This window comes from Onychomys torridus, chromosome 15 (assembly GCF_903995425.1).
Source record: "Onychomys torridus chromosome 15, mOncTor1.1, whole genome shotgun sequence".
Taxonomy (NCBI): Eukaryota; Metazoa; Chordata; class Mammalia; order Rodentia; family Cricetidae; genus Onychomys; species Onychomys torridus.
In genome coordinates, this window is record NC_050457.1 from 47836729 (window position 1) to 47862237 (window position 25509).

Sequence of the window (25509 nt, forward strand, 5' to 3'; positions counted from 1 at the left end):
TAGGGAGGATTTTTTATTCAATATCTTTGTATTCTGTTTTTGCTGTTGTTTCAGCATTTTCAAATACTTTTCTTCCTATCTCACCACTAGATGATACTCCAATGACAAGGTCAGTCACCTTTATCTTTTGTATGTTTTATCCATATCTAAGATTTTAACTTAAACTGTACGGAACATAAACTGATTTTGAGTTGGGTATAAACACAAGTTAAACTTTACATGAGAACAAAGGAATAATTAACAAGTGAAGAGCTTTTATTACAAAGTAGTAAAACTTTACTGACTTAATTATTTCTAATATCTGTTTTTGTTTGTTTGTATCTTGCTTGGAGACAAGGTCTTACTATGTATCCCCGGCAGGCCTGAAACTTGCTATGCAGTGTAGGCTGGCCTTGACTTGCCACCAAGTGCTAGGATTACAGGCATGAGCCACTATACCTAGCTAAATATCTGTTTTTAAGCACTATTTTTGAAACATATTGAAAAGTAAATATACCTGGTTCAATCTCCAGGACTTCCCTCTCCCATCTGCAAATTAAAGGTAAAAGCTGGGGATGGCAATGCTTGCCTTTAATTCTAGCCCTTGTAAGTTAAACCAGGAGGATGGTGTGTTTAAGGCAAATCTGGGTTCCAGAGCCAAGTTCGAGTCCGGTCTGGGTTATATACCAAGATTCAAAAGTGATGTCGCAAAAACATAAGACTAGAGCTTAACATTTTCTAAAATGGATATTTTAACAATTGATATGTTTTTCTTTTACTTTATACATTAAAATTAGGATGGAGTGCTTTTAGGCTTACTGCTAGAGTGTAAATCCTATCACATTCTTCTTGTTACATGAAATACAAACAAAAAACAGGATTACTTCTGAGCTTCATGTATGCGATTTATGCTCTGACATTGAGCTACACCACAATCCTAGAACTTATCCTCCATGGTATTCATTAAAATTTCTTGGTGAAGTGTCTAAGGAACTTGTAAACTTAACCATGGAATACACTGGCACCTTAGGTTTTGCTAAGCTTGTGTTCTCACTCTTCCCTCTCTCCACACACCTGGATTCAAAAACTGATTAAAGATGCAGCTCAGGGGGATAGCGTTTATCTATTACACACAGGTACTAGTTCAATACCCAATACTAGTCACACATACTTTCTCATCAAACAAAAACTCAAAATAAAATTCCCTCCTTTAACTAGTTAAAAAAGAAGGCACCAAATATAGATCCAATGAGAAATGGTAACACATGCTTGCAATCCCATCACTCAAAGTGGGTGAACCAGGGAAATGGAAAGTTGAAGGCCAACCTGGGTTCTATGAGTCTCTTGTTTAACAAACACCACTATCATCATCAACAAAATCAGTCTGTATAGAATAAATTTAATAATCCAGAGAGTACCATATTATTTCTCTATGGATTTTTATTTCACGTAGATCACGTAGAAATCCTGTACATTCTATAACATGTTTCTCATGAGATAAAATTCAGTGCATGTATTAAAGACAGACATATGTATATAGTATGTGTTTATACAAATGAGAGGAATATATATATATTGCTAAATAAGTTATTGCTACATGAGGGTATTTTTTTTTAATATTATAGAAATTTTCAACAATAAATATACTACTTTTGTAATCGGGCCTGTTTTAAAGACAGAATGTCCTCACACAGCCAAGACCAGCCTGGAACTTGCAATTCTCTTGCTTTCAGACTCCTAACTGATGATCCAGTACTTTATTGTTCCTCTTTATAACAAGTCTTTTTTTCCCCTCCCTAGACAGGTTTCTCTGTGTTGCCCTGGCTGTCCTAGAACTCACTCTGTAGCCCAGGCTGGCCTTGAACTCACAGAGATTCGCCTGCCTCTACCTCCTGAGTGCTGGGATCAAAGGTGAGCGCCCCCCATCGCTGGCATGGCAGGTCTTTTTTGCATGTGTGTACACACACTGGTGTGTGTGTGAGTGTGCCTGTGTTTCTAGAGGCCTTAAGTTGACGCCTTCCTTGATCCTTCTCCATTTTTCTTCTATGAAACAAGGCCTCTTGCTAAACCCAAATCTGTCCAAATCTAGCTAGTTTCATTTGCCAGCCTACTAGGAATGCCACTCTCCTCTCCCAAGAGGGGAAACTGCAGGCAGCCAGCACTTGCCTGGCTTTCATGCTGATTCTGGGGTCAGCACTCTGGTTGTCAAGCTCATGGGGCAGGTACTTTATCTACTAACCCATCTCCCAGCCCTATGGTAACACTTAATTGACAATTCATGTTAAAAATCACTAAAAGTGCAATTCTATTAGAAATGTTAATGAATGTAGCTAGTAATATGTGATAACAAACTCAAATGAAATCTTGAATGTACTTAGTAAGTAACAGTTGTTTATGAAAAAAATTTATATCTTAATGTGCTATAGTTAGCCTTAACTGCCAACTTCAAAGAGCCTAGAAACACCTGAGAATAAAGTCTCAATTGAGTAATTGTCTTTATTATGTTGGTTAATAGTCATGTTAGTGAGAGATGGTCTTGATTATGAATTGATGGAGGAGGACCTAGCCCACTGTGGGTGTACCATCGCTAGGCAAGTGGTCCTCGGCTGTCTATGAAAGCTAGCTATGCATGAGCCTGTGAGCATGTCAGTAAGCAGTGTTCCTCCATGATTCCTGCCTTAGGTTCCTGCTCTACTTCCTTCAGTGATGATGGACTGTGACCTGAAGTATGTATATATGTAAGGTGTTTCTGGTCAGAATATTTTTATCAGACCAATATAATGAAAACCAGAACATTTAACAATACCAGGGATAAAATTAGTACATAGGTCTTAAACTTACATGATTTAACAAAGTGGAAAGCTTTGATCCATCCTGAATATTCTTCTCCAATATATTTAGGACTTTCACAGTTTTGTCAGTTGAAAGCTAAAAGAAAATATAAGTTGTTTTATCATTCATTGGTAAAAGTTTCAAATTACTCAAGGAACAATCTAAATATTTATTTTCTTTAGGCAATGGAAGATATAACATTATCACTCTTTTAAATAATAGTAGAAAACAAACTTTCCTCCTTGGACCTTCTACGCAATTCTGACGTAAAAGTTAATTACCTCCATTAAAGAGAGACAATTGAACCCAGAGTGAGCACACATGCCTGTGGATGGCTCATAGCTCAGCTCATACCACTCATCTAGGCATGATTCTGATGGCTTTGCCTCTGGAATTTCACAGTGATATTCAGTATGCACATGAAAACACACATTAAAAATTAAGGATTTCAGCCATAATATAATTATCATTCAGTGCCACATGTTATCTAGCAGGCTTTGAAAATTCAACATAGGAAAAAAAAATCCAAGTATTTTGAATACCAAGCATGAAATTTTGAGTGAAAAAGTTAGGAATGGGAAGTCAAGTTGTTTTACTTAGGAATTTGTTACTTATGTTTTATATTCACTGAACAGTATATCTTTAAGGTTTCTAGCATGCTGATAGGACATATACACAAATAGCCAGAAAAGCCAAATAGATCAAGCAAGTAATTAGAGCTAAGTCTAGTTTGATTACTGATGCTGGATTATAGAAGATTGTTCCTAGGTATACTACTATAGATTATCTCGGAACACTAAAACTGAGGCTTGATAAAATGTCTATATTTAGTGAATAGTCAGTCACTATAGTTAGTGAATAGTTAGTGAATTTGCCTTTTGAAAGAGAAATCTCAGCTGCATGTACTCACTGAATTTATAAAATAAAATGACTAAGGTTAGCATTGGTATCTCAAAAAATGTTAAAATAGTCTTACATACAAAATGAATCAGTATCTCTTTAACTATATATATAATATTGTCAATACAAACTAGAAGTCCATTAATTCTTTCTTTAGATTCATTTATTTTTATTTTATGTGTATCAGTGATATACATAAAAGGGGGCATTGGAGTCCCTGAAACTGGAACAGATAGCTCACCGGCCATGTAGGTGGTGGAAACTGAGCACAGGTCCTCTGCAGGAGCAGTGAGTGCTCTTAACCACTGAACCATCACTCCAGCCCCACCCCTATATTTTAATTTATTCATTTATTTTTTAAAAGCCAATTTTGTGGCATACTGATTACTTAGAATGTAGGCAATACCTGAACTGCAAAAATATATAGTTGAGCTTGAGTTCAATCCCAGGCCCCAAAAGTGGAAGAAGAACCAGCTCCTGCAAGCTGCCCACCACGATCCAACACTCATGCCGCAGAGCATAAGGACTTCCCCAACCACACATAAATAACCAAATATATAAATGTAACTTAAAAATTAAAACCAAACAAAACAACCACCAGAATATTTTCCAGGCCATGTTAAAATTATGAAATTGGAAAACTAAGTACACAGGCTTAAGGTATTAGAATCATTTCCAAAGTGAAGATAATCTTAAGGATAAGGCACGTATACCAGGAAACTTAATACTAGACTAATAACTGTCCCAGAGACAGGTTAGAGAGGGCGGGAACCCGAGCTGCACACTAGTTAGGCAGTAGAAGGTCAGTGGTGGATGACCAATGTAATGGAAGGGCACTTCTTGATGTTGCTGTTCCTGTATGAAGTAAATATCACACCAGAAATAATCTGCTATCCATTCGTGGAATGAGACACCTGACCAAAGCCTATGGCAATGAGGCTTTAAATGTAACAGCAGTTAACCAAATACTGCTACATTCTATCAGCACCAGAAGTGATGCTACTCTTTTATAACCCTAGAGGACTAAAGCAACACCAGAGAAAAGTTTAGTGCATTTCTACACTGGATAATGAAAATATCTGAAAAAGTGAAAAGTCAGAGCCCATGCTCCGTCAATGCACACATAAGTTTAGAACAATCTATACACCTTTTACCAAGAGCTTTTCCTAACACACAATTCATTTAGACTGAGATGACAATCATGAGTTTTCTTTTGGTATGTACTTAACTTTGTAATCTGCCTGAAAACTTTAAATTAATTTCACATGCCAGGTATGAGGAAAATCTGAAAGTTTTACTTTACTGAGATACCTTGTCCATTATACCCATGGCTTTAATTTTAGCAGATTCACTCCCAAGTTCATTAAGCTGATGTTTTCCTAATAGCAGTTCCTGAGGAATTTCATCATCGTCGCCTGAAAAACCAAATCAACCAAAAATAGTTATGTAAAAGAAATATTTAAAAATGATAACTTAATAAGCTTTTAAAATAAAATTTTGATCACATATATAAAAAAACCTCAGCAGTTTAAGAGAGCTCTGTAAACCCCATATAAGCCATAACCAAAGAGAACAAAGAGAAAACAGGTAGTGATCCTGTCTTTACTACAGTAGACATAGTGTTGACACTTGTCAATCATGTTCTCTGCTTAGAAGGCTGACTTGGATGAACTAAATCAATACAATCTTCTGTGTCGGTTCAGCCAGTAGGGTGCCTTGTTAGAGGATCAGAGAAGATTGAGATCAGGCTATTTATGTCTTTTCCTTCAAGGCTTCCTTCACTGTCCTCATCCAAAATGTAATGCTTCTTTCAAGGCAGGATATAATTTTTTCCTATTGAGTGAGTTTTGGAGAATTCGCCTTATTTAATTCGTCTTTTGGGTAAAGGGGCAATAAAAGCTCCACAGCTATTAATCCCAGGTTCTGGCACTATCTTGCCCAATATTTATAATACTTATACCTCTTAAAAGTGCTTTAAAAAATAGTCAATACACCTTTGAAGGTATCCTCATATCAAATGTATTGTAATCTGTAGAGCTTTCACATAAACATTAGTAAAGGTGGTATATGATACCTAAAAGTAGATCACTACATTCTTATTTTTTTTCTTTTGGTTTTTTGAGATAGGGTTTGTCTCATTAGCCTTGACTGTCCTAGAACTTGCTCTGTAGATCAGGCTGGCCTCTACCTCAGAGATCTGCCTGCCTCTGTGTAGCATGAATTTCTTTTTTTATTTTATTTATTTATTTATTTATTTATTTATGTATATGTGTACTTTATCTGTATGTACAACTTTATGCCAGAAGAGGGCATCAGATCCCACTAGAGATGGTTGTGAGCCACCATGTGGTTCCTGGGAGTTGAACTCAGGACCTCTGGAAGAGCAAGCAATGCTCTTAACCACTGAGCCATCTCTCTAGCCCGCATGAATTTCTTAAAAGGACTTATTAATAAAAACAAACCCAGAGCCAGGTATTAGAGTGAATGCTGAAAGATAAGAGAGACAGAACAGGCCACAGCTAACCCCACCTTGCCAACTTCTCAGCCGATTATGTTTCCTCAAACTTGAAGCCTCTGACTTCTCATCAGGAATGAATCTCAGCTTAACAGCTGCTAAAAGCCTAAAAGCTTATCCAGGCTCTAGTTCTTGGTCCTCACACCTTATATACCTTTCTGCTTCCTGCCATCACTTCCTGGGATTAAAGGTGTGTGTCACCATGCCTGGTTGTTTCCAGTGTGTCTTTGAACTCACAGAGATCCAGATGGATCTCTGCCTCCAGAATTCTAGGATTAAAGGTGTGTGTGCCACCATTTTCTGGCCTCTATATTTATCTAGTGGCTGTCTGTTCTCTGACCCCAGATAAGTTTATTAGGGTGCACAATATATTGGTGGACACAATATCAACACACCTCTGCCTCCCAAGTGCTGAGACTAAAGGTGTGAACCACCACACCCAGCTCAAATATTCTCAGTGTTCGTTTTTTGTTTTTTGTTTTTGTTTTTTTTTTTTGAGCTGAGGATTGAACCCAGGGCCTTGTGCTTGCCAGGCAAGCGCTCTACCACTGAGCTAAATCCGCAACCGTGTTCTTAATGTATATTATTTTATTTACAGATATAATATTTACGTCTCATCAAACTATATAATATTAGCTATACTACATTATTTTAGCTGGTGCTTTATTTTATTGTATATATGGATTCTTTGTTCTTTATACCAGGGGCTGAGACATTACATATTTTAGCATCTAATATCCTTACATAGTTAACTACTATAATAAATGAACTGATGATTCCTATTTCTGCACGTTTTTCATTATCTAGGGAATATTCAAAAGTTACTTGCAGAAATATTTCCTTACTCTATCCTGCTGTGATAGGACTTAAAGTAATTTGAAGCCTAGTTTTATATTGATAACATGAATTCATACTAGATTTCAAGTTTCTTTTCTTTTCTTTTTTTCCCCCCAAGATAGAGTTTCTACATAGAGTTTCTCTGTGTAGTTTTGGTGCCTTTCCTGGATCTCACTCTGTAGACCAGGCTGGCCTCAAACTCACAGAGATCCGTCTGGCTCTGCCTTCTGAGTGCTGGGATTAAAGGCGTGTGCCACCACTGCCCGCCAATTTCAAGTTTCTTGATAGTACTGATCATGACTATTTTGTGGAGTAATTTGCAAAAAACTATACACAGACAAAGGGATAAAAAAAAAAAAAACTAAATTAATTTTACCAAATGCAGTAAAATCCATATCTTCTAAATTATCCAAAATATTCTCTATTGAGGCTGTAAATCTCTTAAAAGTTGAAGAATCCATCATTTCTACAAGAAAGAAAAAAAATTATGTTCACATTCTAAGTAGGTAAGTAAAGCTGAAGATTATAAAGCTAAACTAAAATGTTACCTTCAGGTGTTAGTTTCGGCTCATAAGCTTTCCTTTTCTTTTGTTTTTCTTTTTTCTTCATTTTTCTAGCAACTAAAATAAACAAAGAGAAACACTGAAACTCAAGAGTGATAAAATATTTTCATTTGTATTCCTAGTTTCTGAACATTAACTTATAACTTGTAAATATAAACATATACTTTTATTTTAATTAAAAATTAGATGTTGTTAATTAGCTTATGACATGGCAAAAATGTTCTTTAAAGTCAGAACCCAACACTGAAATCAGTTTTAGAAATCCACTGGAACTGATGAATTACCCTCACTAAGGCTGGGAGGAGGAGAGTAATCTTCCATATCAGAATCTGATGGACTTCGGTTTCGGTAACGACCGCCACCCGAGCTCCTTCTTCCTTCATGTGAGTGGCCACTTCTCCTATGATCCCCAGAGCTTCTTCTATCACGCTCTTCGTATTCCCAAGCTTTATCGTCATCTTTTTTATGCCGTTTCCTAGAGGCTAGAAGCAAATCCCCATGACAAATAATTTACCTCACTTTAAAAGACTGTCAAAACTTGTACTTTACAATGAACTACATTTTCATTCTGTTGGTCTATAATATTCTGAGCCATTCATCTATCCAGAAGATTAGATTATGGTATAGGAAGGATATTATGACTTTTAGCATTATTTAATCTAAAACTAGAGATTTTTACATGAAGTCAGCTTGCTAATAAACCAACAGGAAGATTCTGAGAATTAAAACACAGTGTACATTTCAATGAAAGGTTTCAGCACATTAGCAAGAATTATATATAAAATTCAAAATTAATTAAGACTTATAAAACAACTTTTATTTAGAATTTGGTTAAAAAAAAAACAACCACCATTTATATTTTTTATGAGGAGAAGGGTTTGGGGAGAAAATAGTCAACGTTGAGATACTGTTACAGAATATGCGTAACCAAGTATTCCACCAATCAACAGCTAAGTTATACTTACAACTTAGCAATAAATTCCACAGACTCTGATGACCTAACATCACAAACCTACAGAGATAATATATATCAGAACTGTAAACACTAATACACTGAAACAGTTCTCTGACAATTGACGAGCTAACTCAAGGAAAGTTTCTAAACGTATGCATGCTACATAAGCATGTTGATATGTTACCTTCAAACTTCCCCCCATCTTTCCAAAGCTTGTATGCATTCTGCTAAAATCATCAATACTGACAGGAGACTCTGTGGCAAACAATTTCATCTGACATAGCAACTGATGTATTAAGTTGAAAATGATTCTAAGCTCTAAGAAAGGATTACATTTCAGTGAGAAAAAAACGACAGTTCTGCAGCGAAAGCTAGAGGGCAGTGCAGGCAAAAAATACACACTTCTTCAGCGCAGGCACCACCATTACAATGGGAGGACTGATGTGTCCTACCTTGAGACTATCACAACGGTATTTCAACAGATTGACTTCTTGTTCCTGTGCATGTGTATGTTTATGTGCATGCATATGTGCAGCTCAGAGGGCAGCTCTGGAGTCGGTTCTCCTCTCCCACCTTTAAGTGGGTTCTGGGGTTGAACGTAGGTTGCCAGCTTGTACGACAAGTGCCTTTTCAGGGATGCACTATCTTGCTGGTCCCTACATCAGTTACTATAGTGACAAGTTGCTGGTGACAAAGACAAACTAGTCTGTTGGATTTTTAAAAAGTCTTTCCTTCCTCTGATTGGTTTCTTTCCTGATTCCTAACTATGATCAATACACAAACATTCAGACAAGTCTCTTGAACCTACTGGCTCATACACCCTATCATATTTGTGTTAGTACCACGATGTGTGGACAATAAATGTTTAAACCCCGGTAATCTTAACCTATATACAGTCATCATTATTCCTACTCATGATATGCTTTGTTTCCTAGTACTGAACTCCAATATGGACAGAAAAGAGTAATTTGGTCTTAACTTCTTTGGGGACGGTTTTATTACAGGAAGAGTTGTTATTGAGAATGACAATATTGTATGTGAATGAGTATATTCAAATCTTCACAATTTCCTTCATAATTAGATGTGAATTTGGGTTGGCCATAATTAATGTGAGGAGAGGCAGGGCCTCCCTCTCATGTTTTTTTTTCTTTTAACGATTTATTTATTTTTACTTTATTGTCATTGGTATTTTGCATATATGTATGTCTGTGTATGGGTGTCAAATATCCTGGAGCTGGAGTTACAGTTGTGAGCTGGCATGTAGGTGCTGGGAATTGAACCTGGGTCCTCTGGAAGAGCAGCCAGCAGCCAGTGCTCTTAACTGCTGAGCCATCTCTTCAGCCCCCTTCTCATGTTTATGATTAGGGTATGCTCTAAGAACATGGTTTTAACGAGTTGTCTCATTAGAGAGAAAGTGGGAGAGAGATTCGCTGAGATGGGTAATGTGTTTATATAATACTCACTAAACATTTGGCAACAAACAAACTTGCTCGGAAAGAAGCATGCTATAATGTCAAGTATAAGACCTTATAATTATGAACCAAAACTATACAATCTACTTTACTTTCTATATTTTTATTAATTTTAATGAAATCTATATTTGACTTCAATTCTATCACTAGAAAATGCTTGATAAATCTTGTGTTATTAGAAATGATACAGTATGCTGCACTCATCAGTGTTTAAAGGCCTTAGAGCATCTTCATGTCACACTCATCCAAGTTTGGGTAGTTTGGATTAAAACAGTGGAATCAACTAACCCCACAATATGTACGACACATTACTGTTCCATGAGGTTAGCAGGGTTGCAATGCACTGGCTAGTTTGTCCTTTCTTCTCTCACTGCTTTAGAAAGAGCAGAGGCAGGAGAGGAGCGCAGCTGGGATTCGCACACACGAAGTATGAATTCAGTGTTCTCTAGCTCCTTTCCAGATTTGAACGCACACTCTCTCTCATATCCATTATCATCTCTCTGCCTTTCCAGGCACCAGCGACCTTATTAGTATTATTATTTTTTAAACAAAACTATTCATTAAGCTTTAGATCTTAGTAAACTAATGTGATTAAACTTCAAGGAAATCTTAAATTTCATAAAGTCTATCTCAAAGTAACATAATTCTTCCAACTACTGTTCTCGTGATATTTTAAAATTTTGTACCACAGTATATTTGGATTATTGTTATGGCAAAATGACAATTTGGTAGTTTATGTCAATTACTAACTGAACATCTTTCAGAGGTTCGAAGCCCAAGTTCTCTCAATAATATTAGTTTTCAATATATTTGGGCACAGCTACAATGGCATCCATGGTTTTAGAATGAAGTTTTATGCTTCCATAAAATGAGACAACATCTCTCCTAACAGAAAGGGGGATAAAAGAATTGTGTCTACATTGATGACAAATGTGTGGGTCTACTCTTCCCTATTTTACAGTTAGTGGACATTTCTGATTATGTTATCCTTTTTCTTTACTATTTGGTTATTTCATAATCCTTACAAACTCAGCAATGCAGGCAGTCACTATCAAGCAACTAGAGACAAGGTGAAATTCATAATGAAGCTGCAAGTAAGGAATTTAGAAACGGTGAAAGAACAGGGGAGGACAAGGAGCAGACAGACAAATAAAAGGGAGTGAGTCTCTGGGCCACCACGCTTCCTTTCTCTTATGGTTTTCAGAGCTAACCATGTCCTTACATCACCAGAATGTTTGATTATAATTAAAAAAACTTTAGCCATTAATATACTGTATTGTTAATACATCTCATGATAATACAAATTATAACAATCACACATGTCAGATTATTTTTGTTGTATATTTCAATTTTAAACCTGTTGAAATTTGTTCAGTATCATAGTCTACTGCTCTAGCTGAAGAGCTCACAATTTGAAAAGGATGAGTAAATGAACATTGATTAAAAACTTTGGAGGAGGTGAAGAGCTTCCATCGGCAATATACACTTAAAAATGGCAGCATGCATCTGTCCTTCCTGCCCTTGCTTGTCACACCTCAATCTACAGACACTAGGTGGAAAAGGTAGAACACACTGGTGGTCTTCCCACTTCTTTTGGTCATTATGACTAAGTCAGTTGGCACACAAGTGAAGATCTCCCATAGTCTGTTTCCACTGAATGCCGTTTAAGTCAAACAAGGTTGCTGACCCCTCTTGGCTAGGCTCAATTCTCTTGCTCCAGAAGAAGGAAGATAGGGATAAAAGAGAAGAACTTTTTCAGTGGACCAGTAGGAAGACAGGCGAGGTATAGCAAGTCTAGTGCAAAGACAGGTGATCACAGTGTTGTAGAGAGGTAGCTGTGTAGTGAAGAAGCCAGCTCTGGAAAACAGTGAAACAAGGGAGGAATTCCAGGACACAGCTGGGCAAAAAGGAGAAGCCAGGTCCAAACCACACAGATTATCCACAATGTGGCTAAGCCATTCATAATTTAGTGATAGTATGGTTTTAAATATTTCTTTATCTGGCTATCTCCCACGTGTCCTTCCAGACTCAACTCAAGTGTCACCTCTTCCAGTAAGCATTCTCCGAACCCCCACTGATATTGATGCCAATGTGCTCCCACAGCACCCTGCATTTACTATTACCATTGTACTACAATTATTAATTACATATTTCCCCCAAGAGACTGAGACTGTGAGACAGGGGGTCACATTTTTATTTGTATTTTTATTTCCAATGCCTAGTATATATCAGGAGTCCAGTACAGGTTAAATACAAATAGACACATACTTGGTGTTTTCTATTATTAATTACAGCTCATCTCAATTTTTTTCTTGGTGCCAACTGATCTCATCTTTCATATAATTTTAAAGTATAAAGAAAAAAAAATCTTGCTATACTAGGTTATTAAGAATTAAGGTAACTGTGCTGTTGTTAGCCCCCAAATTATGTGACACATATTAATTAATCTGCCTTTAATTCCTAAAAACAGTTAAATGATACTTACATTCAAAAGCTTCATCACTATCATTATCTTCATCTGAACTGATTTCAGCATATTTTGGCTTTTCATTAACTGTGCTACGTTTGCGTTTGTTCATTTTCACACGTTCACAAAGTGGCATGGTAGATTCAATTTCTGCCAGGAGTTCAGGGGGCAATTCTTTTAACACTGATTGATCTATACTACCTATTAATGAAAGGTGAGAAAGAAATTTAAATCTGAAGATAAAAATTTTAACCAAATTCGCACTATAAAAACAAAACCTTTTTATATTTGCAATAGAATTATTAACTCTAAACATAAAAATTTATACATGCATATATCCTTATATAATTCCAAAAATCGACATCATTACTGTAATAACAGAGTTAGTTATATAATCACTTTCCCTAAAAGGTGCTGGCGCCTCGTACATGTTGGGAGCACTGTGCCACTGAGTTCCACTGTCACCTCTCTGCTGTGCTTTTTAAAAACCAAAGTCTTCACGAGGCCTAGTGCAGGCAGGCCTCCAGAACTGGAAGGAAAGCAGCTCTTGAGTACACTAAGGGAGAGGGCACTTACCACCTCCTTCTCTTCCTCTGTGTTTCTGACAGTGGCTATGGTGGCTGGGAAAGAGCTTTATGCATCTTTACCTGCCACTGTGTATTTGAGAAGCAAATGAATGCCTTTAGCATCACAAAAACTTCCTTTTAAGGACAAAACAGTAACATTTAATTAAATATAACAGGAGTCTGTAAAGTAGGACTGATAAACCAAAATATTTAAAAATGTTTACAACTGAAAATAGTGAATTCAAGCCTGTTCTGATAGTTTTACATTTTCCCATGAATGAGGGATGACAGGAAAGTCTATCAACAAACAATACTGAGAATCATCAACACCATGAAAACCTAGTGACATAAACATTTTTACACAGTTTCTAAGAAGAAAACACTTGTTAGTATTATTCTGGCTATTTAAAAATAAAGTAGAAGCAGTAAACACTAATTTTTTCCAAGACAATTTACCCTTGATGACTAACAAAGGTGATGATTTTACCTAACTACTTACCTATGTAAACCTTTGTGTGGAAGACTGGAATTGATATCTTACATGGTAGATTTTATAAAATGGGATCAAATGTTCCTTACTGGTTCACAGCAGGGAGACATTAGCAACTTATAACCAACATTAACACTACCTCTTGTAACATTCAAATAACAATGCTTACATAAAAAGAAAACAAATGACAAAAATAAATGGGTATCAAGACATATTTCCCAGTCTCAAGAGTCTTACATTACTTAAGATACAGAATGCAATACCAATTTTGAGAATATAGCTGTTGCTGTTCTGAAAGTTTTATTCGGTATCACAAAGGCTCTTCAAGACTTCCCAGTTTTCTGCTTTGCCATGGACACAGACGGTGTCTATCTAAAAGATGCAATTCTAGTGACTGGTAGGGAAAGCACAAGACTCAACCCTGGGGATTTCAGAGAGTGCATGGATATGGAGAGCTCGTGAATGCAAACTCTGAGGTTACAAAGAGTTGGCTTTACAGAAAGAATGTTGACTTTATGTTTGAGCACTAATTTGATAAAAATAAAAACGACAGAAAACGGGGAGAAAAACTACATACATTTGGCATGGATGCTCGTTCGTACACTGAGTCAAATAGCACTTGAGAGAAATGCTAGTGGTTGTCAGCGTAATAACAAAGAGGCTCTGTGCATATCACATCACAAGGCAAGGTCTTGAGGGAGAGTGACACAGTAACTGAGTAAAGTTGCCTTAACTTTGTCTAAGAACATAGATGTCTTAAATGCTGCCAGGAAACCTAATTATTGTTCAGCTTTACTAAAAAGGGTCGGAGGGCTATCAGCCACTTATCTGTGGCACTAGAGAAGTAAGTATTCTCTCTATCTGACGGCATCGAAGCAACGGTCCTGAAAGTAACAGAGCTTCAGCAGTCTATGAACTGGTATGTCTTCTTTACAGTTTCCTAGTAATTTTCTCATTAAAAATGACTTTTATTTATTCACTGTGTGAATGTGGGTGCACACAAGCAGGAATATGCATGCCACAGTGTGGAGGTCAGAGGACAACTTTAAGGAGTGGGTCCTCTTCTTCCACCATTTGATTCCTGGGGATGAACTCAGGTTGTGAGATTTGGTAAAGTGCCTTTACCCATGGAGCCAACTCCCCAAGCCCTTACCCAGGAATTTTCAAGTTGTGACTTAGAAACAAGTTGCAAAATTAGTTTTATGGTTGTTCTTTCTTTCAAGTAACTATGTAGCTCTGGCTGGCCTGGAACTTATTATGCATACCAGGTCCGTCTCCAGTTCACAAAGACCCATCTGCTTCTGCCTCCCAAGTGCCAGAGTGCAACATCTTGCTGGGAAGTTTTATGGTTCTGAGATTATTTTTAATGATTTAGGTTCTGCTTCCGAGTTCCATCTCTCTCTCTCTCTGTCTCTCTCTCTCTCTCTCATATAGATATACCCCCCCATCTTCTGACCTGTGCATACTCAGACTCTGCTAATGCAGCAAATGGTGTTCAAACTTTTTAGCAATACCACTGTTGAATATTTATTCATTGAAATAAAAGCGCCACACTAAAGATTTTTAGTTTCGGCCACTATAACCTTAAAATGCCCCCAAATAAAGGGAATACAAAGAAGAGCAGATCACACTGAAAAATAGTTACAAAGACTGTTGGTACTGAAACAGCAATTATATTTACTTATAGTCATTTACAGAAAAAGCTTGCAGGTCCCTGATGCATATCACATTATGCTTAGTTTAAAATCAAACAGTGATACCTATCTCATTGGTGGAATCACTAATCTATAAAGTTTCGGTCATCACAAAACCATCTGTTATTTTTTTGGGGGGGAGTTACTGGGCACTGAAACCATTATCTTAAGCATGTCAGGTATGTGTTCTTGTAAGATAGTTTATTTAATGAAGGAAAAATATTAATGAATTAGTTGATTTGTACCGTGAAAGAACACTATTATAAATGAAACAGGCAAAAGAAAAACCCAGTGTTAGCATTATAGTTTTAACTTTGATATCAACATTACAAAGATTTCATTATTCAGTTGTCAAACTACCACATGGAAGAATGTCAGAACCTGCTTTCTGGCAAGTACTTATGTAAATGACATCATACTACTCAAGACAGAAATGTAGAAATTAGGGGTCATATGACCCTTTTCCTGCTATGTACATATAATGATAGTAGTGCAGTGCAGCAGGAGCATCCTGAATAACACACTGCTTACACACAATATACACCTACAGCCATTTTAAAATTGTATTAGATGAACTTGGTAAAAGCAGATTGCCTGCATTCTTGGATATAAAGTATAGCTGTTATTACAACATTCATTTGTTCCTCATAACTGTACAAAGCAGAAGAAAGTTGGTTTCTCAGTTTTCAAAAATGAATATATCAAGCTTTGAAAGGTTATTTTTCAAAGTTTGGATTCCACTATTTCCAGTACTATAATTTATATAATGTGAGTTTAAATGAGAACTTCAAAAAATTGAAAAACGAGAAGCCAGAGTATTTGGTGGGAAAGGTAGAAAGGCGCATATTTAGAATACCCATTTTATTTATAGTACTATTATCAAGTAAGAATTTATTGCTTGGTATCTACATAGACTCTTCAGCAAGGCCACATTAATTTTTTTTTGAATAAGGGAATTTAGTATGTTAAAGATCATTTCTTTTACAAATAGAAGAAGGTTTTTATGGGAATTATTTGCTAACCCTCTCTGTCATCAAATATGTGACGGCTAATACTGATTATCAACTTGACAAGATCTAGAATCAGCTATGAGACAAGCCTCTGGGCACACCAGTGAGGAATTATTTAGGTTAGGTTAGCTTCTGGTCAAACCTATAAGGGACTGACTTGATGAAGTAAATGTGAGAAGGGAAGACCCTTCCAGGAATTGGTGAGGGCATCCCCAGGCCTTAAGTCCTGGACGACACAAAAAGGCAAAGGCTAGGTGAGCACCAGCACTTGGCGCTCTCATCCTGAAAGCTGCAATGTGAGTGGCTGCCTTAGTTTGTGCTACGTTGACTTCTCTGCCATGATGGACTTGAACTAACCCTAACCCCTCTTCCCTCTTAAGTGGGTTTGGTCACAGTATTTTATCGCAGCAATGGAAGAGTAACTAAGACATAGAAGATGCCTATTTCTACATGTTTGAGAGCCCTACAGACACTATGTTATGGGGTGACTCGAAATACGAAATGGTTAAGTAGTATATGTTCACCTCTCTCATTGCAGTACTAAACTGACCCTACAGTCTCAGCTACCCTGGAGCAAACACCACACAGAGCTCAATCTCCAGATCAATCCATTTAATTTGTATGAAAAAAGTTTCTACTGAATGAATCTCTTTACATTAATAATAACTATTGCATATAATTTGAATAACATTTCTACAAATGGAAATCATGGGCACAAAATTTCAATATACTCTTCTCAAATCACACTTAACTAGTAGTTACAAATGAGAATAATTTCTGTAATAAATATTCTACCAACACTTTCTAAAGTCTTTATGTAAGATTTTTGAAATGTGCATCATAAAACTGCTAAAATAAAACAAAATTCTATGTGGTATTATTAAAGATTCTTGAACAGTATGTCTTCTTTTCTATTGTAAAGAAGACAGAACGATATTCTCTAGTTCAAGAATTCAGACTATGCTACAAACTCACTCAGAAACACCATTCTCCATAGAAGCTGAGCAAAGCACAGCTCAACTAGATGAGATTGGTAAGGGTGGGTAAAGGGTGGCAAACAACGCATTTTAAGGGCAGCACTTAGTAGTTCAATGACTACAAAAGGTAGAAGAGATGCTAAGTACTTCTACTAAGAACTGCTATCATCAGGCCAAGTAACACTGATTACATCATTGCTAGCTGTTAGAACTAGTAGATAAGTTCCAGACTCCTACCCAGTACCTCAGTTTTTAAAGAAGACAGCTCAGTGGATAAAGCTCTTGCCAAGTGCGAGGCCACACTCACATCCTCAGCACCCATGTAAAAAGAGCCAGGTGGGTATGGGGGCTCACTATTATACCAGGGCTTAGGAGGCAGACAAGAGATTCCTGAGGAAGACTGGCTAGCCAAACTAGTATGCTAGGTGAGCAAATTTCAGGTTCAGTGAGAAACCATGCATTAGTAAATAAAATGAAGATTCATTATAGAAGACACTTGACTTTAACCCCTGACACCCACAAAGTGCACACACATGTGGACATGCATATAACAATACCCCCCCCCCCAAAAGATGATCACACAAATCATAAAGGATATTTTTGGAGGCACTAAATCAAGTAATGGAGAAAATAGTAGTTGGAAAAAAGTAGAGGGAGGAGAAAAAAAAAGGAACATTTTGTAACTTCTTTTGAAAATAGGTTTTTTTTTTTTTTAAAAAGATCTAAAATTTTTACTTTGTTCTTATGTGTGTTTTGCCCTCACATATATCGTGCACCATGTACATGCCTGATGCCTGGGGGCCAGAAGAGGGCAGCAGAGGAAACAGAACTGACATGGAACCTATTGTGTCATGACGACAAATCCAAACAAGGCTAAGGAGGCGTGAACACACGGAATATGACTAGGTTTCCTTTGTACTGTAACAGAAGTTAGGAAGCTGGCAGGGCAAAAAGTTAATACAAAGTTTAGAGAACAAGAATCTGGAAATGAAGAAGCTCTTGTTATAGTTTGTAAGAATGTAGAGTTTGTTTTTCTCTGTGTAGATCTGGCTAACCCGGAACTCGCTCTGTAGACCAGGTTGGCGGCAAACTCAGATCCACCTGCCTGTCTCCCAGATGCTGAGATTAAAGGGATGTGCCATCAATGCCTGGCTTTTCAGTATATACTTGTAATCTCTACACAATGGCCTTTTCTGAATAACAGCAACAGAGTCCCAAATGATTTATTAGGCACTTATTATGTATGAAGTAATATGCTAGATACTAGGGCTACATACATATTACCTCAGTGGTCAAATGTAACAATATCAGTTTACATTCAATACACTCATATAAAAATTAAATTATGTCAGTAACCTAAATTAATTTATACCACTCTGTACTTTGAAAATTTATTGGCCTAAAGCATATTCAAAGAACTTAAAATTATCCTGAAGATTGAGTATTAACTATATAAACATTAAAGTAAAAATATTTGAGGGTAGATTTTTATGGCTTTTTCAACAAAGGAAAAGTTACTAAGAATTTTTGTGCTAGGACAAAATTAACTGTAAGAATATCCCAGCAATATTCAGACTAATTCTTTTATCTAACTGTGTTTCAACTACAAATAATAAGAAAATACACAATTGTGTAATTGTGTCAGCTTAGTAACAGAGATAGAAAATATATGTAAAAATAGAATGTCACTAAAAAAACAAAAATATAGATATGGATTCTGATCTATAACCTACATTTCCCCATCTAATGTATTGTCTGGAAATAAATCTGAGGATCAAAAGATATTTTTATCAAAACCCTGGCTAGGTATAGGTTTGTGGTGTATACCTTTAATCACGGCACTTGGGGTGAAGTAGATCTCTGTGAGTTTGAGGCCAGCCTGGTATATAAAGTGGGCTCCAGGACAGTCAGGGCTACATAGTAAGACTGTCGCAGGAAACAAAATATCCCCCCAAATTCTGCATATTGTAATTGCAGATCTCTCAATATATGTGCATATATACACAAATATCCTCATAGCTAGACATGTACTGCTAATAGGTAGACACTTAATCTATTTACTTATTAATATGACCATATCAAGCATATACTCATAAGAAACATGAATTAGCATTAAAGAAAGATGTGAAAAAACAATGCAAAATAACACAGCTATTAATAATTTGGAGTTTGTAGCCTTTGCCTCCTGAGCCTTCTCACTGGCCCAATAATATACTATTTTTGCTGATTTTGTGTTTGGAAACAGGGTCTCACTATGGAGTCTTGGCTATTCTAGAACTCACTCCGTGTATCAGGCTAGCTTACAGCTCACAGAGACTCTCCTGCCTGTCTCTCCCTCTCTGTTTAGTATCTCATGTCTAGCTCTGGCTGGCCAGAAACTCCCTATATAGACCAGGATGGCCTACAGCTTGCTCAGATCCTCCTGCCTTTGCTGCCCAGGTGCAGAATGCTGGGACACAGGCTTGCACCATCACACCCACCTCTTAATGTTCTTTAGCAGTTGTAAAAGACTTTGTTAAAATAGAGCTTAAAAGGCAAGGCAACTGACACTTTCCACCTTTCTACTTCTTCTATTAAAACTACATAACATATTCTTTTTTTTTTTCTCGAGACAGGGTTTCTCTATGTAGCTTTGCACCTTTCCTGGATCTTGCTTGGTAGACCAGGTTGGCCGTGAACTCACAGAGATCTGCCTGCCTCTGCCTCCTGAGTGCTGGGATTAAAGGCGTGTGCCACCAACGCCCAGCAAAGTATTATAAACCAGGCAGTGGTGGTAAACACCTTTTCTTTTTCTTTTTTCTTTTTTTGGAGCTGAGGATCGAACCCAGGGCCTTGTGCTTGCTAGGCAAGCGCTCTACCACTGTGCTAAATGCCCACCCCCCCCCATATTCTTATTTTTAAATTTAATTAATTTTTTTTATGTGTGCTTGTGAGTGCACATGCCCATGATGTATGTATATTCCTGGCATCCTTGGGGCAGTATTCATGGAAAGAAGGTCAGGACAATTTGTGGACTTGGTTCTCTCCTTCCACATGTAGATTCTGGGACTTGGAGAACTTGTAGAACTCAGGCTGCCAGGCTTGTGTAGCAAGCACCTTTATCCTCTCAGCCTTTTCACTAGCTTTTGTTTGTGTGCTTTGTTTTTTCAAACAGTAGACCTGGCTGACCTGGAACTCACTGTAGACCAGGCTGGCCTCAAGCTCACAGAGATCTGCCTGCTCCTGCCTCCTAAGTGCTAGGATTACAGGTACATGCCACCATGCTCAGCCCCCAAACTATATTCTCTGTAAATACAAGCTGTCCCAAAACATTCACTGAGAATTAATGAAAATCTTCATTTAGATGGGCATGGTGGTACATGCCTTTAACCCCAACAACTGGGAGACATAGGCAGATGGGTCTCTGAATTCCAGGACAGCCAGGGATACACAGAAAAACCCTGTCTCCAAAATAAACAAAACAAAAACACCAAACCACCCACCCAACCAACCAACCAACACAAACAGAAAGCCCCAAACCAAGAGCAAATCCTATCAAACAAATGAACTTCATTTAAAAGAAACAATTCTTGTGCTAGTCACATAGTCTATACCTCTTCGAATTATTTTTAAGAAGCAATTGCAGAAGGATACATTCAAGTTAAACAATAAACACCACCTATTAATTTATAGTTCTGATTGCCCTAACAATCCTAGAAGGGCACAAGTAACAGCAATTCAGCAAGTAATCTTCATTTTTGAGAAATATAACAGTAGCAAAAAAGTGAATGTTTGATACAAACCATGTAAAAGTAGAAACAGATTAGCCACAAATTACTTTGAATGAAGAGATTTTTATAATACTATTTCCCTTGGTAGATAGCTACAACAGTACACTACAAACAGTAATAATTACAGTTTCTGTTTCTACTATACTACAGTGTTACTCGGTTGAACTTTCTGTGATGATACAAATTTTTCCTATATGTGCTTACAGTAGTCAAATGTTAATTTCAACTAAAACAGCCAAAAGGCTACTGACTACCATACTGGACAGTAATTCTAGATTTAATGTATTTGTTTATAAGTATAAATGCAAAGTTTTAAGTGATGGTCACAGAATGAAAACCTAAAGTCAAACAAACATTTTGCTCTACTGTCTTCAGAACTGCATTTTAGATTGTATTAGCAGATTAAACACAGGTTAAATAGGTCTCGCCACCATGGCACCATTAAAAAACAAACGATATATTAAACGCGGGTATACAAAGGAATACAAGATTGTATTTTTTTCATAAACTGCAATTATATTCTCAACACTTAATTTCAGTCAGGTAACTAGAGAATTTAATTCAGCAACCATGCAAAAATAACACCAGCTTCACCTCCAGTTTAAGAAGGAAGTGCCATTCCCTACCTTTTTATATTTTTAAGTTACAAAATCTATTTCCCTAACTATTTTCCCCAGGAAAAAAAACTTTTAAGAAACTATAAATAATAAAAATTCTAATGATTCATCAATAATTAAATCATAAAGTCCGTAAGGAAGTAAAATGTAACAATTAAAAATTATAAACTTGTTCTTGCATACTATACACACCTTTACCAAGATGTTAGAAATTAATTACTGTATTGTATAGTGTATCTCCATAGCCAAGGTATCTTTTTAGCACTAAATATGTCTACTGTAACACATTGATGAACAAGTAATTTTCAGAAATACTTGAAATTAACAGAGAAAGAACGTCTTTCTATATCCAGAGAGAAGTAAAATTCACAACTGTCATGACTAGTTCAAGTACAGGAGTGGGAGAAAAGTTTACTAAAAAAATTTAATCTATATTCCTGAAAATAACTGTTTTCTTAAATAAATGTTGCAAACTTAAGGAATACAGTGGCAGTGGAAGTACTCTTACCTTTATTTGACTTGGATGGCTTATTCTTGATAGACTTAAGGGAACTTCTTGCTTTATCCTCTCTATCTTTAATTAGCTTCTGGACATCATCCAGCGACAGTTTTTGCAGAACAACTACAGGCTTAGCGCCTTTGTTTAGATCTTCAACTAATCCCATTTTTTCTACTTTGTCTTTCTGCTCTCCTCTCATGTCCATTTTCTTAGTTTCCTGAGTAATATTGCCATCTTTATCCCTCTTGAGTTTTGGAATGACAAAATTTTTCAATGCACCAGACCTGCCCCCCAACAAATAGCTTGGAAATTCGGCCTTATTGTCAGTGTGCGCTTTATTACTGTCTGCTTTGCTTCTGTTACCCTCTGTCCTTTTGTCATCCTTACTATTTGGTGACTTAAAACCAGGTCTGGATTTGTTAGTATCTCCTTGTCTTACACGAGGACTGTCTGGTCTTGATTTTTGTTCCCCAGAACAAAGTCTGTCCCGTGAGTCCCCTGATTCATGCCTGTGTTTTCTTTCTAACTTTTCAGTTTTTGAACCATCAGATTTAATGCTATGTTCATTTCTGCTAGAAGATCTCAATGTTTCTGGTCTTCGAACCCTTGACTGATCCCCCCGATGTCGTTCTGACTCACCCCTGTCATCTGATTTTTGTTTACTATCATGGTCACGTCTTAGTGACTCAGATCGCCCATCAGGTCTTTGCTTTAAGGCTTCAGCTCTTTCTGATTTTAAGCGAGGTGAGTCAGATTTGATATCCTGTTTATGCTTAGACACATCGGGCTTTTTCTCTGTTGATGGCTTTCCAGCATCCCTCCTATTTTCATGCCTGTGTTTTGGGGTTTCAGGCCGGCCTTCACCTTTCTGCTTTGGAGTTTCAGGCCGGCCTTCACCCTTTTGCTTTGGAGTCTCAGGTCGTCCCTCACCCTTCTGTTTTGGGGTTTCAGGTCGACCTTCACCCTTTTGCTTTGGAGTTTCAGGCCGGCTTTCAGCTTTCTGCTTTGGGGTTTCAGGTCTTGGTCTTGTTGTTTCTGACCTGGTATTGTTTTGTTTGTTCTCATTTGGTTTTGTGTCGCACAGTCTATTTTCATTCTGTTTAGGCTCAACTACAGCCTCGTTTTGTTTGGAGTCTGTCGTTCTGTTCTCACTCTGTTTAAGTTCTTCTGTTTGGGTCTCAGTCTTAGTTTCTAACTTACTTTCATTTGACTTGGTCTCCACCAGTTGGTTTTCATTTGGTTTAGATTCTGACAACCTACTTTCATTTTGTTTCATCTCACTTTTTGAGAGCTCAGCATCAGACTTTTTTTTAGGTGTCTCAGGATGGTTTTCTGGTATAGACTTAAGACTTCCAATAACATCTTCCTGAAGAACAGGAATGGGTGCATCATTACACTGTTTGATTTCTTCAGGCTTTTTTATGGAGTCTGAATCCTGAGTTATAGAAGCCTGAGAGTCCACTCTTCCTGCCTGATGAAGATCAATGCTAACCATTAATGCTGGCCTTGACCCATTTCCCGTAGAACCCGTCTCCTGAGAAGCTGGTCTATTACCTCCTGGAGCACCCCCAGCCTCCTGTGGGTAAGAATCTTGTTTCCTTTTTTTCAAAGGTTTATCTGAAATTTAAACATAAATATCCAATATCAGTAACAGACACATTCTTATTTTACTAAAAACAAAATAAATTTTAAAAAAGCATGAATGATTACTAAGATTTGAGGAGATCTGTATGCTTACTGAACTTCAATAATTAATAGATTATATCAAAAATAATTCAGTAGCATTTTGAGTATGTAAGTATAAGAATACAAAAGAATAGAACTTGTAATACACACATGAATTTATGTTTATATATAAAAGACCCAAGCTGTTTTTTAAGACTAGCTATAAATCATATATTTTCACTTATGATTATTTTATTGTTAAAACAAGAGTTCTAAATCCGCCAAATACAATTGGAAGCACAATCTTTTACTACTACTACATGTCAGACATAAAAAACAGAAAAGAATAAAACTAAAGTGTAGATGTAGTTATGTCACTGAAGAAAGGTAAATGATAGAATAACAAAATACCATGATTTTCCCATTATGCTTTAATCCAGAATTCAAATTCTTCAGATGTTAACAGTGCATATGGAACTCAAAAGCTAACACACAATGTTAGAAGTAAAAATGAATAAGGAAGCTGTATGTATCATGGGCATACTCAGAAACATGGAACTTCCTTTTCTTTCTTTCTTTCTTTCTTTCTTTCTTTCTTTCTTTCTTTCTTTCTTTCTTTCTTTCTTTCTTTCTTTCTTTTTAAAAGATATATCCTGTTTTTGTTTGTGTGTTTGAGTTAGGGTCTTGCTAAATACTTTAACCTGGGCTAGAACTTATAATGTAGGCCACAGTGGCCCTGAACTCTGGATCCTCTTGCCTTGGTCTCCTGTGAGAGAGATTATAAGCACTTTACTTTACTTTGATAAATCTTGCTTTGAGCAACTTTCATGGACAAAAATGTCTTTAGGCTTTTCATTCTAGTGGTTTAGATTATCGACCACAGCAGGGAAAAAGAACTACAGTATTCTGAAATATAATGACACATGCATACTGACACAAATCTACTATTCAACAGATTGGGAAGCACTTTTTAGCAACTATGCATTTGTTTGTTTGATTCTATTTCTAATTCAGAAGATTTCTGGTTCACCGTCTATGAACTGAATCTCTAGTTCTAAAAACTAGTTTATAGTGCCTTGTGGTTTTTGTCTACTCAATTTATTTCCTGAACTTCTTGATTATGTTTTAAAAGTCATTTTTAGTTACTTTTAGAAGATAATTTCTAGATTCTCTGATAATAGTCATCAATGGAATATACCATTTAAGGGAACAGTATCTTAAAGTTAAAACTTCAAAGCAACAGATGAAACATCATTATTTTATTTGTGGTACCGGAATAAAATCCTGAGAACACTTTTAAAGTTGTAATGCATCTTTTCTATGCCAAATTCCATTGTTTAACTATCAAAGTCAGAAAGAGCAGCTGATTCCAATAAAAAGTCTAATCAAATGTAATGAAAATGTACTTCAGGGCTGAAGATGTCTCAGTGGTAGAATGCTTGCTTAGAATGTACGAGAGTATGAGTTTGACCTCCAGGACCCCATCCCAAACATACAATCGGCTCTTTCTGTTACACAGAAGTTAAAACCATAGTCACACATGCTCCACTTCTAAAACAACAATAATAAAATGTTACCATTATTATCATTACATTGTTCTCCCAAGTTCCAAATAACCTGCCAGATAAAGAGTGTATATAAAGCCTTTTGCATCAATACCCAAGGAAACAAATTCTCAGAATACAAAAACATATTTAAAGA

The 25509-nt window shown here is 36.7% G+C and overlaps 1 protein-coding gene across 2 annotated transcripts in view; it reads right to left on the reverse strand.

Moving 5' to 3' along the window:
• Nipbl (NIPBL cohesin loading factor) overlaps positions 1-25509 on the reverse strand; it is a 167182-nt gene that overhangs the window by 49211 nt on the left and 92462 nt on the right. For both annotated transcript variants that reach the window (XM_036206987.1, XM_036206988.1), the window contains exons 10-16: positions 22153-23760; positions 12539-12721; positions 7911-8108; positions 7612-7683; positions 7440-7529; positions 5023-5126; positions 2821-2907 (exon numbers count right to left, since the gene is read on the reverse strand). In XM_036206987.1, coding sequence (XP_036062880.1) covers positions 2821-2907; positions 5023-5126; positions 7440-7529; positions 7612-7683; positions 7911-8108; positions 12539-12721; positions 22153-23760 — 2342 coding nt within the window. The remainder of the gene's footprint in view (positions 1-2820; positions 2908-5022; positions 5127-7439; positions 7530-7611; positions 7684-7910; positions 8109-12538; positions 12722-22152; positions 23761-25509) is intronic.